At 49.0% G+C, this 20143-nt stretch overlaps 1 protein-coding gene across 5 annotated transcripts in view; it reads right to left on the reverse strand.

Annotated features, from left to right (window-relative positions):
• Positions 1–20143, reverse strand: part of MYLK (myosin light chain kinase) — a 285327-nt gene that overhangs the window by 14896 nt on the left and 250288 nt on the right. For all 5 annotated transcript variants that reach the window (XM_043473161.1, XM_043473160.1, XM_043473157.1 and 2 more), the window contains 5 exons: positions 16727–16759; positions 16538–16631; positions 14869–15072; positions 9134–9351; positions 7410–7533 (listed from right to left, as the gene is read on the reverse strand). In XM_043473161.1, coding sequence (XP_043329096.1) covers positions 7410–7533; positions 9134–9351; positions 14869–15072; positions 16538–16631; positions 16727–16759 — 673 coding nt within the window. The remainder of the gene's footprint in view (positions 1–7409; positions 7534–9133; positions 9352–14868; positions 15073–16537; positions 16632–16726; positions 16760–20143) is intronic.

Here is a 20143-nt window from a genome sequence, read left to right on the forward strand (position 1 = left end):
GCTCACTCTCTGTACTTCTGGGATGTCCCCCACCTGTTGACACCCCCCTGTGAAGCTGAGGCGGAAGGAGTTTTCTTCAGTTTACCATTTCCACACAGTACAGCAGGGTCTTCCTCCCTGTTATCTGTTCTTCCCTGATGGCCAGGCTAGAACATGGCCCCACAGAACCTTCTCTAACGTCCTGGAGGATGAATGCGCCCCTCCCCACACCCTGGACCGGTCCGTGACACAGCACTCGTCACCCCGCCCTGTCCCACCCTCTCACCTTCCACCCTCAGCACCCAGAACAGGCCCAGCCCACGCAGGGCTCAGCAAGGGTGTCTCCAGGGACGGTGAACCTTGAGCCTGCAGTGTGAGTCTGGGGATGCAGCTACACTTAAGTTCAAAGCTCCTGAGGCATTTAGGCCAAACCAGAAAGCTTCCCTCAGAGGGACTGAGGCCTGTTCATTTGCTGGGTGACCTTGGACCCTGATTTCCGTGTGTCAGCTTCCTCCTCCGTTAGATGGACAACCTGCTACTGAACTACAGAGGTCACCACACCGTCTCTCCCTGTTCTCCTTCTCCTGCGTCCTCATCATCATGGCAGCAGACGTCTATCAAACGTTGACTATGTGCCATGCACTGGGCAGAGGGCTAAAGTAGATTCAGTCTTAACACCACCCTTTAACCCAGGTAACTCATCACTTGGTTTAACAGATAAGGAAACTGACACACCAAGTGGGGTTAAATAACTTGCCCAAGGTTTTGCAGTCAGTGAGCCCCTTCCTAACTGCTATTTTTTACAATCATTTCCGGAAAGATGAAGTCAGCCACAGCCTACAGCACTGGCAGGAGGCCTGGTCTGCAGTAAAGAGCTTGGTCTGTGACCATAGCTATTACACAGCTCTTCTGTACATAGTTCACCCCCATTGCCTCATCAATCTGTGATCCTGGGAACGATTCATTTACCAATAGCTCGAGCCAAATAAAATTTGGAAGGTGAACTATCTCAAAGTCAAATGGAACAGACTTCTGGCTTAGTGGCCTCACCTCTGGACACCTCATCTCTACTCCAACCATCCAGCTGTCCACCCACCTTGATCCAGGGCTAGCATGGGCCTTAGAAGAGCCCCACTCTTGGTTTAATGCTCTGCTGCCATAATTTTGAAATTATTAATAATGTTGCACAAGCCACCCTACTTTTTAATGCTGCACTGGACCCCACAAATTATGTATCTGGTCCTGTCTGTCCCTTGAGATGTATTGTGCCGTCAACCTTCACAGTTAAGGCTTCACTAACATCCCTTGCCCCAAATTCATCATCATAAACAATAATGCAAACCCTTTGGGAGCTGTTTTGCCATTCAAGAGGCCTCAGCTTATGAAATACACCCGTCCTATTTTTGCAAGGAAATCTTGCCATGGGAGGAAGAACCCTCGGGTAAAAATCTTCATTTAAAAAAAAAGAAGAAGCCTTTTCAGAGTGACTTATCTCACCCTAATCAACATATTTGTGCTTTTGAATAAGAGAGTTTTATAGATGGCATTAAAATGTCTTAAAGCAAGACAGTAATTTATGTTTTGAGATGGCATGGAGACAATCACTCTTGATCACCTCACAGTGAGGGAAGGGTGGTAGTCTCTGCAGTTATGTAATACTCTTTTCTCTTCTCTGGGCCTCTGAGTCCCTCCTTATACATCAAGGGCACTGGGCTAGAATTGCTAGGGGTTCCCAGTATTCCTGGCTCTCTGACACTGGGGTGCCCTTGACTAGTCCCATTAAGATAGAGCCTGACTCTTGGCCCTCAGCTACGTGCTTCCTTCTGTCTTCCTTCCTTCTCCATTTTCCATTTGAGACAAAGGGGAAACTCCTGCAGTGTGCCAAGAGATTGCGGGAAAGCCAACAACCCCACTGTGGAATGCTGAAAGGCCCCCTTCTGTAAACCTCCTTTCCTAATTAGGAACTGCAATCCTGCAAAAATAGGGCTTAATCTCTGTGTGATGTTCACAGTCGGGGACAGCCTCCTGGCCTCTGGCCTCTGGCAATCCTCTTTCCTGGCAGCCCCTTCATCTGAGATCCCCCTGAGCCTTGGCTGCCTCCTTGACTGCCCCAGCTCTCCCAGCACTCCCCTGATAAAGAGAATGTGTCTCTAAGATAAAATTTGCACAATATGCAGAGCATGATGACGAAGAGAGTATTGGAATTGTAGTAATCCTGTTTCTTGGTGGTGGGATTTTGCAGAATTTTTAAACCTTTCTTGGACTTTTTTTTTCAAGTGCTGGAATTTGCATAGGATCATATGTGGTTGGGTTGTTCAACCCAATCAACAAACATAATAACCTTATCATTATAAACACAATGACTCACCTCTTTTCCTAGTCTTAACTAATTTTTAACTGAAGGAGATCAGAGTACACCACCCCAAAAGGTGAACTTTGGCATAAACATTGCATTGAGCTGAAGGCAATTAACTCTTTGTCCCACCACTTTCTGTCTAAAAGTAGGACATAAATGTCTCTTTGTTAAGGTGACATGAATTTCCATTTGGTCTGTTTGTCCATTTCTTCTCTTATCAGGAGGAGGAGAAAGACCCTCATCTGCATATCAGATCTTGCTACAGTCTCTATACATTTCCTCCTCACCTTGTCACAACTTAGCCTCTCCAGAAACTCCAACCCCTTTTTCCTTTGTCCAGTTATTTCTATACAATTTATCACTCTTTGTTAAAGTAGTATATAAGCTCCAAATTTTAATTGCACCTTGAGTCACATTTCTTTATGAACACCTTTATGAACATTTATTATATGTACATAATTAAATGTTTTCTTTTTGTTAATCTATCTTTTGTCAGTTTGATTTCCAAGCCCCCAAGAACTGAATCTAAGAGGGTAAAGGAAAGTTTTTCCCTTCCCAACATAACCAATGTATTTGTTTGGTTTTCACGAAACTGTAATCAATGTGGGCAAGTTCTTGGATCCTCTACTTCTTCTTCACTTGACATTGTCTTTCAAAAATGTATACAGTCTTCATGTTCATTTTTAACAGTTAAATATTAGTCTTTGTGCTAATGAGTCAACAAAGGATATGACTTCAGGGTGTTCTAATTTTTTAATTCTTAATCTCTTACTGCGGCCAAACTTCACCAGGGAATCTGATGCAGAGACCCGTTCTGCTCGCAGGACAGAACAACAGGAGAAAAAAAGCAAAAAGGCCTCTTAAACTATCCTTTCTTTGTAATTCTTTTAAACAGCAGATGACCCTACTGCATGAATAGTCAGCAAAGGGGACCACATATCTGCCAGCAGAACTATTGAGTGCTTAGGAAGGGTTTAGTCTTTTCTCCCATTTTAGCCTTGGGATACTCATTCCCTGGTGTGCTGAGAAGATTTGAGAGGGCTGGGGGCGTTCAGAGGAAGAGCAGGGCATTGTTTTGTGTAGTGGCCCATGAAACAGCAACCCAGGGTTTAGTCATGTTAACCACAGCCCAGGTCCCTGGAGAGCAACACCTGCAGGTGTTTTCTGGAGCTGATGTGGGTATGGGGTGCCTGGAGGTCATAGGAGCTGGAGTCAGAGAGCATGTCTGGGTGGAGCTCCTGGATCCCTGTGAAGAGCCCTGCATCCAAATCTGAGTCTGAGTAGGTACCCGATGCTTGGGCACTGGGACTTCTCCCCATTCACAAGGATGTTGTCCCCAGAAGTCACACTCCAGATGGGATGGACCTGGCTGTCTGGACTGTGGTGTGTATGTGTGTGCTTAATTGCTGTTGTATCTGACTCTTTTCAACCCCATGGACTGTAGCCCACCAGGCTCCTATGTCCATGGGATTTTCCCAGGCAAGAATAGAGGAGTGGGTTGCCATTTCCTTCTCCAGGAGATCTTCCCAACCCAGGGATCAAACTGGTGTCTCCTGTGTCTCCTGCATTGGCAGGGGGATTCTTTGCCTGCTGAGCCTTGGACCGTGGTGCATGCTCACAAGTTAGCTGGGAATGGGAAGTCTGCTGCTGAGCACAGCAGGAGTATGGGAGGGAGGAGAAAGCAGAGTGGAGGTGTGAGGGAAGGGAGGAGGAGAAGGAATTCTGGAGTAGGGGTGAGACCAGGACACAGAGATGGGTCTCCACAGGCAGAAAAGGAACACCAGGTCCTTAGGAAACTGGGGAAAGGAGACAGGAGAGGAAAGGAGGCTTAGAATGTCTTCAGGGTTGAAGTATGGCCAAGAGAGCCCAGTCCTCTCTCCTCCTGCCAGAAACCACACGGGGATTGCTAACAGCAGAAGTCTCAGCAGACTCATGCAATCTCTTCTCTCCCTTCAGAATCAGGGGTGAGAGGGTCGGGGCCCCACAACCCCGCCAGCTGCATCTCTGCCCTGCCTGGGGACCCTGGGCTGGCCGTGGGGCTGGGTCTCCTGTGCTGTGACAGGATCTGCCCTGATCTCTGCAAAGGTGTGAGGAGGAATTCCTTCAGCAAAGTCAGAACAACCTAATGGGCATGGCTGCTCACTTAGGAGGTGCTAGCCAAATACATGCTGCAAATACATCTCTTCTCACCCGGCCCCCAACTTTCCATCTCTCACTGGCCCCAGAAAGGAGATGGGGGGTGTCCTCTGGAACTAACAAGGAAGGTGACCCTAATAAGGACTGCTAGACAGACAACCAAGCTCCAAACAGAGGGAGGGAGGTACAAAAGGGCCGCCAAAGAACCTTGCCTGGGAGGGGTGGTTCCAGCAGCAGCTCCAGAATACTACGTAGCAGGGCTGGGAGGAGGCCATCTAGCTGGCTCCACATTCTGTTCTCACACCACATCCCCACCAAGAGCCCTAGTTCAGGAGAGAGACTCCCAGACCTCAATCCCCACTGTGAGAGTCAGTAGAAAAGTCCTAGGGGGCAGAGAAGCCCTCTGGGGCAGAAGGCAGGAGCCAGGATATTGGGGAGGTTGTGTATGTCATCTCCCCTGCTGCTTGCCTGCCTCCCTTCAGCATGCACCTCTCCACCCTCCTCCCACCCCATCCAGATCCTTTTAGGCTGGTGCCCCGTTCATCACAATTATTTCTTCCCCATTTCAAAAAGTCCTTCCCCATTTCTAAGTCTCAGCTTTAAAAGTAATCTAGCAAACCATGTCACGTGATATCCAAATTACTTCTTCGACCTCAAAGAATTTTCATTTTAAAATAAAGTGCTCTTGGGACCCAGTAATTCTAGTTTGAGATCCAACAGAAATGCATAAAGGTATTTCCTAAAGCACATGCACTGGGATACTCACGATACCCTGAACTGGTATCTGAACTAGTTGAGAGCCCATCAGCATAGAATGGACGAGTAAACTGGAGGAGGCTCACAGAGCAGCACACTACACAGCCCTGGGAAGGACCGGCCAGTTACACAGCATGCTATGAATGGGGCTCATACACAGTGCGAGGCAGGAGAAGCCAGACACGTCTTTCTGTGTGATTTCAGTTATGCAGAGTTCAAGAACAGGTGATCATGGTGTGCGATGTTAGAATGGGGGTCAGGCTACCCCTGATGGGGTGACTGGAGCCAGGGTACTGGGAGGGCTGCAAGAGGGTGGTTTGCGGGTCTGGGTATAGCTGTGTTCACTCAGCACATTCACTGAGCATCTAGTCACTGCTCTGGCCCTGACCTGCATGAAGACCAGTCTTCCTAGTTTGCCCAGGATGGTCCTCACTTCAGCACTGAAAGCCCCATATCCTGGGAAACCTGGCAGTGATGCTGAACTGGGACAGCTGGTCACCCTCAGGACTATGGAAGTGGGTGGCCATGTGGGCTTCCTTAGGCCCCATGACCTCAATGTCAAATGACGATCAAATCCCTGCCCCACCCCACTCCCAGGTTTGTCCTGAGGACCAAACTGATGATCTGGATCCTATACCAGTGGGAAAACCGATGGGGACAGTAAGATGAGTCTCCTCGATGGCTGCAGGGGGACCCAGGGACGGAGCCAGGCCACAGGTAGCTGACAAAAGACTTTCTCAAGAGTCAGGTGTCTCTCCCAGGGAAAGACTCAGCGAGAGCACCATCCAACCTGGTGTAGCCCTGGCTGCCTGGCTCTCTCTATTTACCAAGGGGCCAGAACCATAGAGTCTGGTATAGTCTTCTTCGCTCCTCAGCTCTCTTTCTCTCGGAGATGCACTCCTGGCCACAGTTTCTCCTCTGCTGCCGTAGGGGGAGGCTGTGCTGTGGGGGTGACCCTGAGCAGAGAAGAACATGACTCTCTGGGGTCCAGAACCCGTGATACAGGTTCAATGCAGGGAAGCCGTCCTAACACACCACAGGGAGAGTCAGACTCCTGAGCACATGTAAATGCCTCACTGCACCGAAAAAATCACTCCACTTCTGCTAAAGCATTGGTAACTGTGGTTCCCAAACCTAGCTGTGCAACAGAATCACCTAAAGCCATTTCTCATAATGGAGTCCAAAGACCTGGGGGATCTAAGAAAGTAACTGTAGAGGTCTCCTTCAGGTTTTCTATGAGAATGCTTAATTTGTCCTTTTGCTTTAACGACAGAACTTTTTTTTCAAAATGATTACATGCACAGCTGCAGCTTCAGGGAAACCAGCCCATAACTGTATATTGCCGCAAAGCTCAGGTTTCCATTGAGGTTAATGCCTGCTTGCAGCCTGGGACTTCAGAGACTGAATCAGCCAGATTCCAGCAAGAGGGTGTGCTCTAGGGTCTGGTGCTCAAAGTGTAGTGCTCAGACTAGCACCATCAGATGCCTGCAGCCTGTCAGAAATGTAGGTTCTCAGGTCCCCGGAACTTCTGAATCAGAACCTGTGATCTAAGGGGAGGCCCAGGGGATTCACACAGATTACTGTCTTTGTAGACCTGGTCTGGATCACTGGCCTCCTTGCTTTTCTGCAGCATTTGTAAATGAATGATTCCCTATTTTCCACCTAATTTCCCACTTCTAATCACTGCACAGTAGCTTTCTATTGTCTGTTGGCCCCACTAAAGGCTCTATCATCAAATCAGTCTGTATACTGAACTCAAGAGATGAGGCTGGCAGTGAGGTCCTGCTGCCAAGAGGATGGGGTGCGGTCCCCTGAGGATGACGGTGACACCCACAGGAGATGTGCACCTAGGCTCCCTCTCTGCTTCTCTACAGACCCACAAACACACACAAAGGTAAATTACACAACACCAGCCATATTCCTGCCCTCCTGACCAAAGGCCCCAGGCTGGCCAGCCTTAGGGATGAGGACAGGCCCAGAATGGGTACCTTAGTGCATGGAGCTAGACCCTCCCACAGAAGTGTGACACAGGCTGTGGACATCACCAGGAGCACAGGAGTGAGGCAGGGCTGCGAGGAGAGGCTTGGGAGCCTGTGACCCTCTTGACTCTGGGTGGGCCCTGCCCTGGTCCCTCCAACATCAGGGCAGCCTGGGGCCCTCCCCCGTGTGGCCCAGGACTCACAGGATGTAGCAGATGACCCCGATGCTCCACATGTCCGTGGCGTAGCCAATGGGCTCATAGTTGATCACTTCGGGTGCGACGAACTCTGGGGTGCCAAAGAGGACCTTCAGAGACCCCGCATTCTCTGCAACCAGGATGGAGAGTGATCAGTCACTGGAACATCCCTAAGCCAACCTGAGGTGAGTGGATGCCAGGAGGGATACAAGTCAGGTCGGCCTTCAGCGGCTCTCCCCTTGCAAAATGGCACAGAGACAACGGTCTCCTCACAGAAAAAGTACATGGACACACCAGTGAAACTGACAAAACGCATGTGCAACTCAAATGTCGGGGGTGGCGGGTGGGGAGTGGGGAGAGCCCATTACAGCCCTGCCCCAGATGGAATGGCCTTCTGTGTGTCTGTCTCTCCCATGAGTTTCCCGATGCAGGGGTTGTGACTTATGCTTGACAATAACCTCTACCATGCACTCGTCGTTAGTACTCTGCTGCCTGCTTTAGGAGGACTTTCCTATTTCATACTCTTGCCTAAGAAGGAGCATGACCCCCATTTCCTAAGGAGGAAAGGGAGGCCCAGGGACTGATTCACCACCCAGTTAATGGTGGTCAGGACCTAACCCAGTAGTCTGATTCCTGAGCCGTGTGCCCCCTCCTCACACTACCTCTCCACGTGCAGCATCCCATCTCTCCTCCCAGGAGCTGCTGGGAGGTTAGTCAGGAAAAGCCATAACCCCTAGGTGGTGCCTCTGAGCCATAAAGGAACATCACCCCCAAAATGATTCCAGGGCTGGGTACTAAGTCCCCGTCCGCCTTCTCGTGTCATGCCCTGCCTCCTACAAGTGCGGGAACAGCAGAGATGCTTCAGAGGACCCTGGCCTAGACCCAGGGCTTGATTCCACCACAACTCGTGGTGGGACTTGCTGGGCAAAGTTACCGTGAACCTCAGCTTCCTGGTCTATAAACAGGCTCACAAATCTGCCCTGCCTACCTCACAGGGTTGCTTTGAGAATCAAATGAAGGAAAGGATGTGAAAGTGCTCTGGAAACTGGACAGTAGGATGCACCATCACCAAAATGTTCTGCTGATGAAGGCACCAGAGTGAGAATAATTATAATAATAAAATAAATAGCTAACACCTATAAGTACTTGGGCGTCCCTGATAGCTCAGTTAGTAAAGAATCCGTCTGCAATGCAAGAGACCCCCGTTTGATTCCTGGATCGGGATGATCCACTGGAGAAGGGATAGGCTACCCACTCCAGTATTCTTGGGCTTCCCTTGTGGCTCAGCTGGTAAAGAATCTGCCTGCAATGCAGGAGACCTGGGTTTGATCCCTGGGCTGGGAAGATCCTCTGGAGAAGGGAAAGGTTACCCCCTCCAGCATTCTTGCCTGGAGAATTCCATGGACTGTATAGTCCATGGGGTCATAAAGAGTCGACTGAGCGACTTTTCCTATACAGTGCTTACTATGCCCGAGGCACTGCTCTTAGCATTCTAATGTATTAGCTCATTTGATTCCCTTAACAATTCTATGAGGTGGGTACCATTATTATCCCATTTTACAGATAATTTGAGATGTAAGTTCCCACAGCTAGTAAGTGGGAGGGGCAGTCTCCATGGTCTCTGATCTCAGCTCCAATCTGGTGCATCCCCCTTAATGCCCACAGAATGGAACACAAACAGCCACTACCATGATCTGTTGGCGACAACAGGAGAGGCGGCTCAGACTTACCCAACCTCCTGGCCAGACCGAAGTCGATGAGCTTGATCCTGGTGCCTGTCTTGTTGACACACATGATGTTCTCGGGCTTGAGGTCCAGGTGGACGATGCCCTGCTTGTGGATGTACTCCACCCCCTCTGAGATCTGCTTCATGTACTTGATGCACTCCCGCTCCGTCAGCTCAAAGTCCTCATCAATGATGCGCTCGAACAGCTCGCCCCCAGACACGCTGCGGGGACAGAGAGGGCACTCAGACCATCGGAGCAGGGAGACTGGCCAAGGGCAGGTTGGGGGAAGGGTCAAGGGCAGAAACGCCCAGGGGTTGGGGGTGCTGGGCATTTTCTGCAGCTTTCTGAGTTCCAGGCCACTGCCCCATGATATGGGTCTCAATCTTCCACTGTGTGAGGAGGACACAGGCCTCCTGGTTTCCTGCGTGGGGGACCCTGCCTGTGCTTGCTAAGCCTTGGGGGGATTCAGGGGAACATCTAGGCTGGACAATTTCAGAGGTGGTCATGAGCTGAGAGATCTACAACGCTCTCCTGAGCTGAGAGATCCACAATGTTCTCCTGAGCAGAAAGGGTAACTGGCAGGTAGCCTGTTTCCCCAGATGACTGTAGATGTGAGGGATCATCCTGTTCTCCAGCCATGTCTTTCAGCCATAAAGAACTGAAGCTTAAAATACTCACAGTCTCTGTAAGCAGTGGCTTCACAAAGCCAGAAACAGAAAAATATCTCCAATAATAAGGAGCTTCAGCACATTTTCGAAAATTCATTGGCTGTAACTCATTATATTAATACTTGCAGTTGTGACCAATTTGCTTCCTCTGGCTAGGCCTATAGCATCAGTTTACTCCTCCAGCCATAGCTAACTTGTCTCATTAGCTCCCTGGCTCAGGCTGGGAGTGTAGTACATCCTTCCTGCCTGGATAGACTTTGGATCCTGGCCGTGGTGGTTCTGGGGCCTGCAGTGGGCACCTTTTGCTAAGGATTGGCCCAGAGGCTACAGCCAGCCAACATGTTTCCCTTCAGTGCAAATACATGGGGCCTCTCTCCCAGCCCTCCAACCCACCTTCCTTGCTCAGAAAGTTTAAAGCTCTCCTTGGTAACTTATGTAGCATCCAGACACGAGTACACTCTTTTCCACAATGGCCTATAGATCCATCAGCTGAACAAGGCTGAGTGGGCTTCTTTCTAGGCCTGTCCTCTTCCAAGGGAAGTCATCATAAAGATGAGAAAGAGCTGAGCTTGAATCCTGACTTTGTGTGACAGTGGGCAAGTTACTTAACCTGTCCCTACACCATAGTAGTTAGGAATGAAGGAACTTCTGTAAAACATGCCTGACATACAGTGGGTGCTCAGAACATGTTAATTATCATTTGACAACCTGAAACAGGTCAAATGGATCTTGTTACTGACCCTTGAGGGAGAGACAGACAAGGATGCACAGTGGGGCCCATGGGACCCCTGAAGCCTTTGCAGGCTTCCATCACCACAGGACAAAGACTTTCACTTCTGAACTGGTAAAGGTCGGTTTGTTCCAGTGGCCACTGGAGGGTGCTGGAACCAACGCCTTCGAGGGTGCTAGAACCAACTGAGAAGGAGGTCCTTGCGTGGCCAGGAGGTGGCGCCTCTGTCCTCAAACCCTTCATTTCTATTGCTCTCCACCCAGGCTCTAAATCTAATTTCCCTTCGTAACTTCCTAGGTTTCAGGCTGTTCTTAACATCTCTGAGCCCTTTTCTACCTGCAAGATGTCAGTAAAAACAGTACCACCTCACAGGGTTTCTGTGAAGACTGAATGAATTAATTCAGGTAAAGTGTTTAGAAAAGTGCCTGGCATATAGTAAGTGCTCAATAATTTTAATTATTATTATTTTAAAACAATCAGTTGCAGAAGAGGTTCTAGTTGAAAATACAGACTCCCAAGCTTCTCTCCTGGAGATTTTGATTTAGAAAATCTTGGCAGGGTCTGTGATCCATATTTTCAATGAGTACCCCAGGTCATTCTTATCATCAGATAAGTTTGAGAAATACTGGTTTACTCAATTACCACTCCTGGGAGGCCAGCTGAAATTCACGTCCCCTGAGAAATCACTCTTGATTTTATCATATGATCATTCCTTCTGGGGGTTCCCACAGTCTCATTTCTGAACTTTTTGCATCAAGTCTGCTTTCTTTTAATGTTGTTTGTGAACATGTCTGGAAAAAGTCTGGTTCATCTCTAGACCCCTGTTTATACCTGGCAATATCTGGCACAGACAAGGTATCCCAAAATGTTTGGTTTTAAATATTCTGAAAAAGCAAGCAACCATTTTTTTTTTTTTTTTGTAGCATCCTTGGGAATGTCTGTGGCAATGAGTGGTAGAAATCTGAGCCATGGAGATGGTTACTGCTGCACTTCTAGAGGTAGCCTATTCAACAGAGGTGTATATATATTCACACCAATTCAAATCTATTTAATGTATTTTGAAAACTGTTCCTGTGGTTCATTTTCAAGGATGGTAGTAGGACTTACACAAATAGGATTATTGCTTCTGTATAGGTTTCTCTTCCAAATGCTCAAGACTGTGGATGGAAAGAAGCTACCATCCACAGAAATGGGATAAAGCCACAGGCCAAGATTGGGCCAAGGAAATGCATACTTAATAGATTAACAGTGAGAGCGAGAGTGAATGAACTAATGAATACCCGCCTTATCCCAAGGGACTGTATTTATCCCCCAACTGTAGATAATGGCCAGCCCTTGTTGGCAGCCAGAAGGATGCCACTCTATGGGGCTCCACACCCTGACCCTCTCCTGTGTCATGGCCGCCAGCTGCTTCTCCTTCGATCAGTTTTGCCAATGGTAGCACAAAGGTAAGGCGGGCAACGGATGACTCAGCCTAAGCTGCATCTGCTTGGGTGCTCAGGGTCCTACCACCACTTGGAATGTCCCACAAGGACGATCCCTGACTCCCTGAAGAGGAGTCTGAAGGAACCCTTGTAACAGAGAAACACTGCTACAGTGATGGGGGCTTGTCCTGTAATCAGAGGTCAGAAAGGCTGAAGATGCTTTACCTCTGATTTCTCAGTGTATGTGAGGCAGCTGATCTGGAAGCTGGGACCCTGGAATACAGTTTCATTTTTCTGTATCATCAGGGATTGTCCTTCTCTTACTCTGTTTCTCCATCAAACAAGGGGAAGAGCAAACTGTACTGCTGAAAGCCAACCTTTTCCCTGTCAATGGCCAGGTCTATATAAGCTGGAAGGGAAGGACAGGTGGAGTATCAATCTACTCCTTCATCTTTAGTCGAGCTCCTATCAAGGGGCGAGCTCCTTACTCCAAGTGTAGGAGAATCATCTGGTGTCTGTGCATGGAAGACTCACCCCTGTCCACGGGGGAGGCGTGGGGCAGAGGGATGAAAGCCAGACCAGATGAAGCCTTCTTACGTTTCCTCCCAACATTTTCCATCCAGCTTGCCAAGTCCCAATTCCAAGCTAAGTATGGTATTCTGCCCACTGGTGCTGCTGCCCGGCCTCACCCAGGCTGGGCTGCCTCCTACCCCCTCCTGTACCTTCTCATGAACTTGCTCGAGGTTTAACTTCTAAAGATGAGACATTTCTTCACATGTGCCCACATGCCCACACTGCCCGGACCAAACCTGCTCTACAATAAATGTGAAGAGCAGCAGCCCACACGGCTCTTGTGAGGGCGTGATGAGTGAGGCCATGGACTCGGGCTCAATCTTCCCTAGAAGCGTGGAGGGAAGTTTGAATTTGGGGTTGAAAACTGATTCCAAGTGATGAATGAGGATTTTCTTTGAATCTGTGTGAAAGTTGCACAGAACTGCAGAATTTAAAAAGGGAGTCTCATCAAATGCTGCTCTTCACTGGAAGGATTTCCTAATTACAGAATCATTACAGCTAATCACAGCTCAACAGTCAAAGAAACTGTCCTCAGGCTTCCTGAAAAGTAGGATTTCCACAGATTCAGTTGTGTGTTAAAATGCTCACAAAATAATTTTAAGTGGAGAAAAGACTGGGATATAGAAAAAGTCAACACATCATACTCCTAAGAATAATTCGCAGTATAGAGCCTCTGCCTGACACATGTTATTCCATCTAAGCCCCACATTATTCATGGGGTGGTTTACAGCCTCCTTTTACAGATAATAAAACTAATGACTGGCACACTTGGGTAACTTATTCAAGGTCATACAACAAGAGGTGGAGCAGGGATTGGAGTGAGGTTGCTCAGACTCAAGATTGCTCTGTCTCTTCACCATGACTGCCCTCCCCAAGGACAGACTGAAAGGAAACACACCAAAAGGTTCAAGAAGTGCAGGGAGTCACTCCTCAAACTGGGGCTGCCTTGCAGGCCTCACCTTCCTAGGAAAGAACCCTGAGATGTTAACAGGGTCCTCTCCAAAGCACTGAGATCCCTGAGTCTCGGGATGAGCAATTCAAGGATGCTGGAGGCAATTTCAGAATATTGCTAAAGCTTTCAAATGCATATCTCCTTTGTTCAGCACTCCCACACTTCTGGGGATTTATTCTATGGGATGTAAAGCAGGCATGAGGGTAAAGATGTATGTACAAGGTTACAAACACTGCCTTTTTGTAAAGCAAAAGCCTGGAAACTATCCAGGCCCCTATCAAAAGAAGACAAATAAACTGTGGTCTATGCACACAATGAGATCCCAGGGAGAAGGGAGAATGAGGAAACCACGGCTACTGGTATGGGCCTCTCCAAGACACACTGTTGAATGCAAAAAAACCAAGTATAGAATATTGAGTGCAGCTTCTCTTTGGGTTAAGAGGTGAGAAATACGAAAATATATATGAATTATATCTATAAATAACAAATAATTGCATTGCAATAAAGAAACTTTGGAAGGACACAGACAGAACTAACAAAATTCATTACCAGCGGTGATGAGGGATAGATGGGGGGCAGGTGTGGGAATGAGACTTTCATTGTATATTTTCTTATATTTTTTTATATGATTGTATCATACACTTTAAAAATTCAGATTATAAAAAGGCGAGGAAATGATTAAAAAATACACACTGTGGAGGATGCCTGGCTTACCAATTCTAGCATGTGCATTTGTGTGTGTGTTTGTGTGTATGTGTCTGTCGTGTGTATGTGTGTGTGTTTATGCACACACAGACCAGCAGCTCAGAGCGAAGAATGAGAAGGTTGGGACTTCAAGAAACAACAGAATCCAGGAAAGCCTTGACTGAATGTCATCTGATCATCTCCCGGCCTCTGTACAAGCCAGGTCAAAAAGCACTGCTCTTGGGTGACTGAGAGGTGGAGAGAGAGCATATCAGTGTGGACCAGGGGCACGCAGGACAGAGCAGAGGACAGGGGCAAGGCTGAGCTCCCAACCCTGGGCCCCCTTCTGTCTCACAGGCTCTATCCCCCACTTCTGCTCTAAAGCCACCTTAGGTCGGAATGCCCTGAATGAAACCGAGACAGCACAGGGGGAGCCCTGGCCTTTCACAGGGGGGTGAGGGGGAAAAGGGGTCCTCAAGGACCCAACAATGTGTTCTGGAGCCGAGCAGAGGGCAGGAGAGGGCAGCGGGTCGGGACCAGCGCCGTGCACAGTGGGCTGTTCTGAGAGGTCAGCACCTGGCCAGACGGGCTGCAGAGTGCCGTGTACATCACAGCGGAGGGGTAGGGTGGGGGTGGGACAGTAGGGGAGGAACAGGAGGGGCTCCCGGACCCACCGTGCCTGGGCCACCCCTCGACAGGCCACTCACATCTCCAGGACCATGACGATGTTGGCCTTCTCTTCGAAGGCGTCCACGCACTGGACCAGCTTGCGGTGGTGCAGGCAGTTCATGATGCTGATCTCCTGCCGGATGTTCTCTTTCTCTTTGGCCGAATACGCCTTGAAGAATTTCCCTGCCCAGATTTTTCCAGTTTTCTTTTCTACAAGTCGAAAGACCTGTCCAAATTTCCCACTGTGAATGAAAGGAAGAGAGAAAAGGCAGTTTAGCCCAGCTGTCCCCCAAACAGCTGGGGATGGTCAAGCGATGGCCTGTGGGACATATTTGGCCCCTCCTCCTCTTTTTATAAATAAAGTTTTACTGGAACACAGCCATGCGCCTTTGCACCCACATTGTCTGTGGCTGCCTTTGGGTTTCAGGAGCAGAGCAGGAGTTGCAGTGCCGAATTGGCCCACAAACCCTAAAATATCCATTATCTGGCCCTTTACAGAAAAAGTTTGCCAGTCCCTGCTCTAGATCAATGAAGCACATTGCTAAGGCTGACAAATCTGCTCTCCGTCACTGGTCAATGTCAGCCTGTGTCTGGCCCCACATTCTTACCCAAACTCTGTCTAGTCTTGCTGTTCTATTAGTAAATATTTTCTTTTTTTGGCCGCACCATGGTATGTGGGATCTTAGCTCTCCATCCAGGGATTGAACCCATGCCCCTTGCAGTGGAAGCACAGATTCTTAACTACTGGACTGCCAGGGAAGTCCTTGCTATTCTTTTAGGACTGTTATCTCCTTGGGCTGAGGCCTCAATCTTAGCAACAGACTTTTTTTCCTTTCCCCCCAAAGGGATCCATGACATCAGGTTGAGGAAGTCCTCCCCAAATACAGAGAATTTCTGGACGACTGCCTTCCCTCCACACACTTTCAGCACCAGGGCCATGGAGACAGCCCAGCAAGGCCCCTGCTTCCCACTGCGGTGATGGGTGGTGGCACTCTTCTGACCGCACTCCTGCCACAGCACAGGGGCCTTGTTCGGACTCTTATGAGGTTGATGGCACTCCTTTATTTGCCAGAAACCCTCCAGAAATAAAAGCTGAGCCCCATTCTTTTTTCTTCCACCTTCCATCCTCCTCCAAGGACAGATGGTCAGAGGGAGGCAGGAGGCCCTGGATGCTGCTTCTGCTGGCGGGGACAGCCTGGCTGTGCCTAGGCCTCAGTGTTGGGGTCTGAGTCCATTGGTGTCTCCACAGCCCAGGGAAGCTGAGCAAAGACTGTGGACCGAGCTCACAAAGTGAGGGGTGAAGATGGGAGCTGTGTATCAAGTGGGCATATTTTGCTACAGCACTAAAGCTAGACCGGTTGAATGGCAGCACAGATCCAAGGGAAGGGATCCTAAAGACAGGCCAAGCCAGCCTGGCTGCCCTGGGTTATGTCCTGGGGGAGGCATGGGGGCAGGTGTGCAGAGAAGGAAAGACCTGCTCAAGCTTGCGGAGTTGAGCCCTGGGCACAGCAGCTCCTAAGAGAGCCCTGGGCAGGCAATGCTTTTGTGGGTGCTCGCAGGTCAAGTCTTCCCGGAACCTCAGTCTGGGGGAGTTGGCAGAACCCAGGGAAGGACAGGAAGAGGAGGCATGGAATTTAACCTCGGGGCCAGCGCCATCCTCACTCTGGGGTCCAGAAGGGGACCCACTCCACTTCCCACTCCACTTACGATCCTAGTCTCTCTTCGATGTCGTAGAAGTCGGACACTTTCTGCTCGGTATTGACCGTGACGGTCCGGTAGTCGACCTCAGGCTCCTTCTCATCTGCAGGGTTGGGGCGGGGTGAGTGTGAGCCATCAGATCCCTCCTCACCCCCATCCACCCCTCGAGTCTACACAAGGACAGGGCCCAGCACTCACCATCATCTGACACCTCCACTTCGTCCTTCGGCTCTGGGGGCAGAGAGGATACAGGTGATTAGTACTGAAGGCCCCGAGAGCTAAGCAAGCTGGGGGCCCTGTCTGGCTTCAGCCTTCCCAAGCATGAGACTCTAAGCCCAGAGCTCTGGGCATTGCCATGGGATCAGAGGCTTCACACTGCAACAGGGCCACATATACACTGGCAGGCCCTGGCCTCCTCACCCCGCCCAGCCTCTCCTCCCCCAGCCCTTCCTCCAGCCCCATCTCTCTATCCTCAAGGTCTCCTAGACATGTCCGTTTTCACATTTTTCTAGTTTCTAGAACCTACAGACAACCCAGAGAGTCCCTTTCTACTCTCCCTCAAAAGTCAGCAACTTAGAGTTGCTGCTGCTGCTGCTGCTGCTGCTAAGTCGCTTCAGTTTTGTCCGACTCTGTGCGACCCCATAGACAGCAGCCCACCAGTCTCCCCCATCCCTGGGATTCTCCAGGCAAGAACAATGGAGTGGGTTGCCATTTCCTTCTCCAATGGATGAAGGTGAAAAGTGAAAACGAAGTCGCTCAGTTGTGTCCGACTCTGAGTGACCCCACAGACTGCAGCCTACCAGGCTCCTCCGTCCATGGGATTTTCCAGGCAAGAATACTGGAGTGGGGTGTCACTGCCTTCTCCTCTTATAGTTGCTACTAGTATCAAATCTATTTATCCATTTACTGAGCTTTTTATGGAATTCCAGCCATGTACCAGATATCTTGCCAGTGATTGTGGGTATACAAAACAAAATACAGATGGTGTGATCTCTCCATCATGGTGTGATTCCTTGGAGCTTATAATTTAGTTGGAGAGGCAAATATACATATACTTGAAATATCCATTATGAGTGTTATATGGTGAAGCACATGTTATTGCCACACAAACCGAGTAGACAATGGAGGAAAGTGACCCAAGTCGGGTAAGTATAAAGTCAGAGCAATCAATCTGGGAAGAAGGAGCCACTGAGCTGTGTCTTAGAGGAAATAATGGAATACAATGAGAAGGGTAATGTCATGCAGGAAGCCAGCAAGGAGGCACGTGAGCAGCCCATGCTGGCCGTTCACACAACTGTGTCAGGGTGGGAAGAGAGACATGAGTGTCCAGAGGAACACACCCAGTCCCGAGGTCCTGGTTTTCCTTTGCTTTAGTATAATTTGTTTCTATAGGGCCATTGCGGCTTCTTGACCATGGCCAAGTACCTTTTGCTTCCTGAGCTACAGTTTCCTCATCTGTAAAAGGAAAACACTGTATTTCTGGGTGATTTCTAGGGTCCCTGGCTAGCCCTGGAGTCCATGCTTTTTGATGTTCTAGGTGCCACTTGGCCATGATGTGGACTGTGTCCTTGACAGCGGGAGCCAAGGGAGGCTTCCAGAAGATGTAGAAGGACCCGGCGAAGCCAGAGAAGGAGGACAAAGATTTCTAGAGTGTGTGTGTGTGTGTGTGTGTGTCTATGCACAAGATGAGGGAAAAGGGTGCGATTTGCTGAAAGTCCCAACAGAGCAAGACTGAGGATAGGAAGTGGACGGCAGGTAGAAGGAAGACCAGAGCAGATGGGGTGGAGGGGTTTGTTAGATGCTGCCCAGCAGGGAGGGGTTGTATGGGAGCGGGCTCAGCTTCACAAATAGGATGAAGGTGTGGGTCAGGGGCAAGGTGCAGCTCAGAACTGTAGACAGTGAGCCCCTCTGTTCAGCTGAGGGCAGAACAAATTACTGAAATCTAAGCAGACAACCTGAGAAAAGCCACACAGTTCCCATACCAGATAAGGACCCCTTACTAGAAAAGAGTCTTGAAAGAGATTATAAGCACATGAGCAGGAACAAGAGAGGCTATGATTTGTTTAGAGTTCTGAAAACACTGTGGGTGAAGTTTAGTTTTAAAAACCAAACAAAAGTGGGATTGGAAGCAATATTTATTACATAAAGGAAAAGGCCAGGGAAAAATAAAAAAACAACAAGATCAATGGGGACTCTCAGATTAGTGGTGGGGTTCACAGAAATTCCCAGGATGTGAGTATAACTGATCAAATCAAATCACAGATTTGAGAGTTGAGAGTGACACTGTCAAATTCATAGCCGACCAGAACGTACGTGAGAGCAACACACCTGGAAGGTAGTAATGGAGTCACATTGTCAGGGAGAATTGGATCATTCAAACTTTCAGCCTGACAAGTCCTAGGGTATCTGAGTGAGTGAGTGAAGTCGCTCAGTCATGTCCGACTCTTTGCGACCCCATGGACTGTAGCCTACCAGGCTCCTCCCTCCATGGGATTCTCCAGGCAAGAGTATTGGAGTGGGTTGCCATTTCCTTCTCCAGGGGATCTTCCCAACTCAGGGATCGAACCCAGGTCTCTCGCATTCCAGGCAGATGCTTTAACCTCTGAGCCACCAGGGAAGCCCACTAGGGAATCTAGTTAGAACAAAAAATGGGAGCCCAGTTCCTCAACCAATTGCTCTGGCCAACAGAATGCTGTCACTGGGGAAATGTGCTCTGGCTGCAAATAGGTATCATTATTCTGCCCTTGGTAGAACCTGGGGTCATATGATCCTGGAATGCTGTCTGTTAGGCAGTCTTGATGGAGCTGGAAGAAGTATGGGTCATTGACAGGAAGAGCTGCCATGTGAAGACAGTCAGAAAGGGTTAGGCCTCTCTAGTTGGGAAAGGAGCCTAAAGCAGACATGGTTAAAAAAAAAAAAATCACAATAGCCAAGGGTAAGGTTAGGGTTATGAACTTTCACCAACTAATGAATATTATAACTTGGGAGAACAACTTAGTGTTACATCCCATATAGGAGGAAGGCTGTAGGCATATGGAAATCACATCTCAAGAGTTACCATAAGAAGAATAAACAGGTTCAAGAAATGTTCTGCTGAGTTCAACAATGGTATTTCAAACAGGACTTTAAGACAGCAAGAGATTCAATATCCATTCAATCACTAACAAAGCACCCGTGGATGCCAGTTACTGGACGGGGACTTAGAGACAAAATATTAATGATAATAACTACATTTAGTGTCAGGGAACTCCATTGTCCTGATGGGGCATCGTCAGGAGGCCCCAACTGAGACAGTGGTTTGACCTCTCTTGACCTTTTGGTCCCCACACCACACATGCTGGTGTGAAATGGGCAGCAGGATGGGAGAGGATAGAGAGGCAAGCTTTCTTGACCTGGAATCTCCAGGAGAAATGGTCTGTCTTCCCCTAGTGTAGGAGCAGGAGCAGTACTGTGAGCCCTCGAGGGGCTTTCCAACAACCTGTCCCCCAGAGGCATCTTCCAGGTTGCCCTGAAATAGGAGGCAGTTCTAGAACTCACCTCTCCCCATCTCTCTGACACCAGTTAGAAGTGGAGTTAGCTGCTGTCACCTCAAACACCACACCTGCCCTCACCTCC

The sequence above is a fragment of the Cervus canadensis genome, chromosome 7 (assembly GCF_019320065.1).
Source record: "Cervus canadensis isolate Bull #8, Minnesota chromosome 7, ASM1932006v1, whole genome shotgun sequence".
In the NCBI taxonomy this organism is placed as follows: Eukaryota; Metazoa; Chordata; class Mammalia; order Artiodactyla; family Cervidae; genus Cervus; species Cervus canadensis.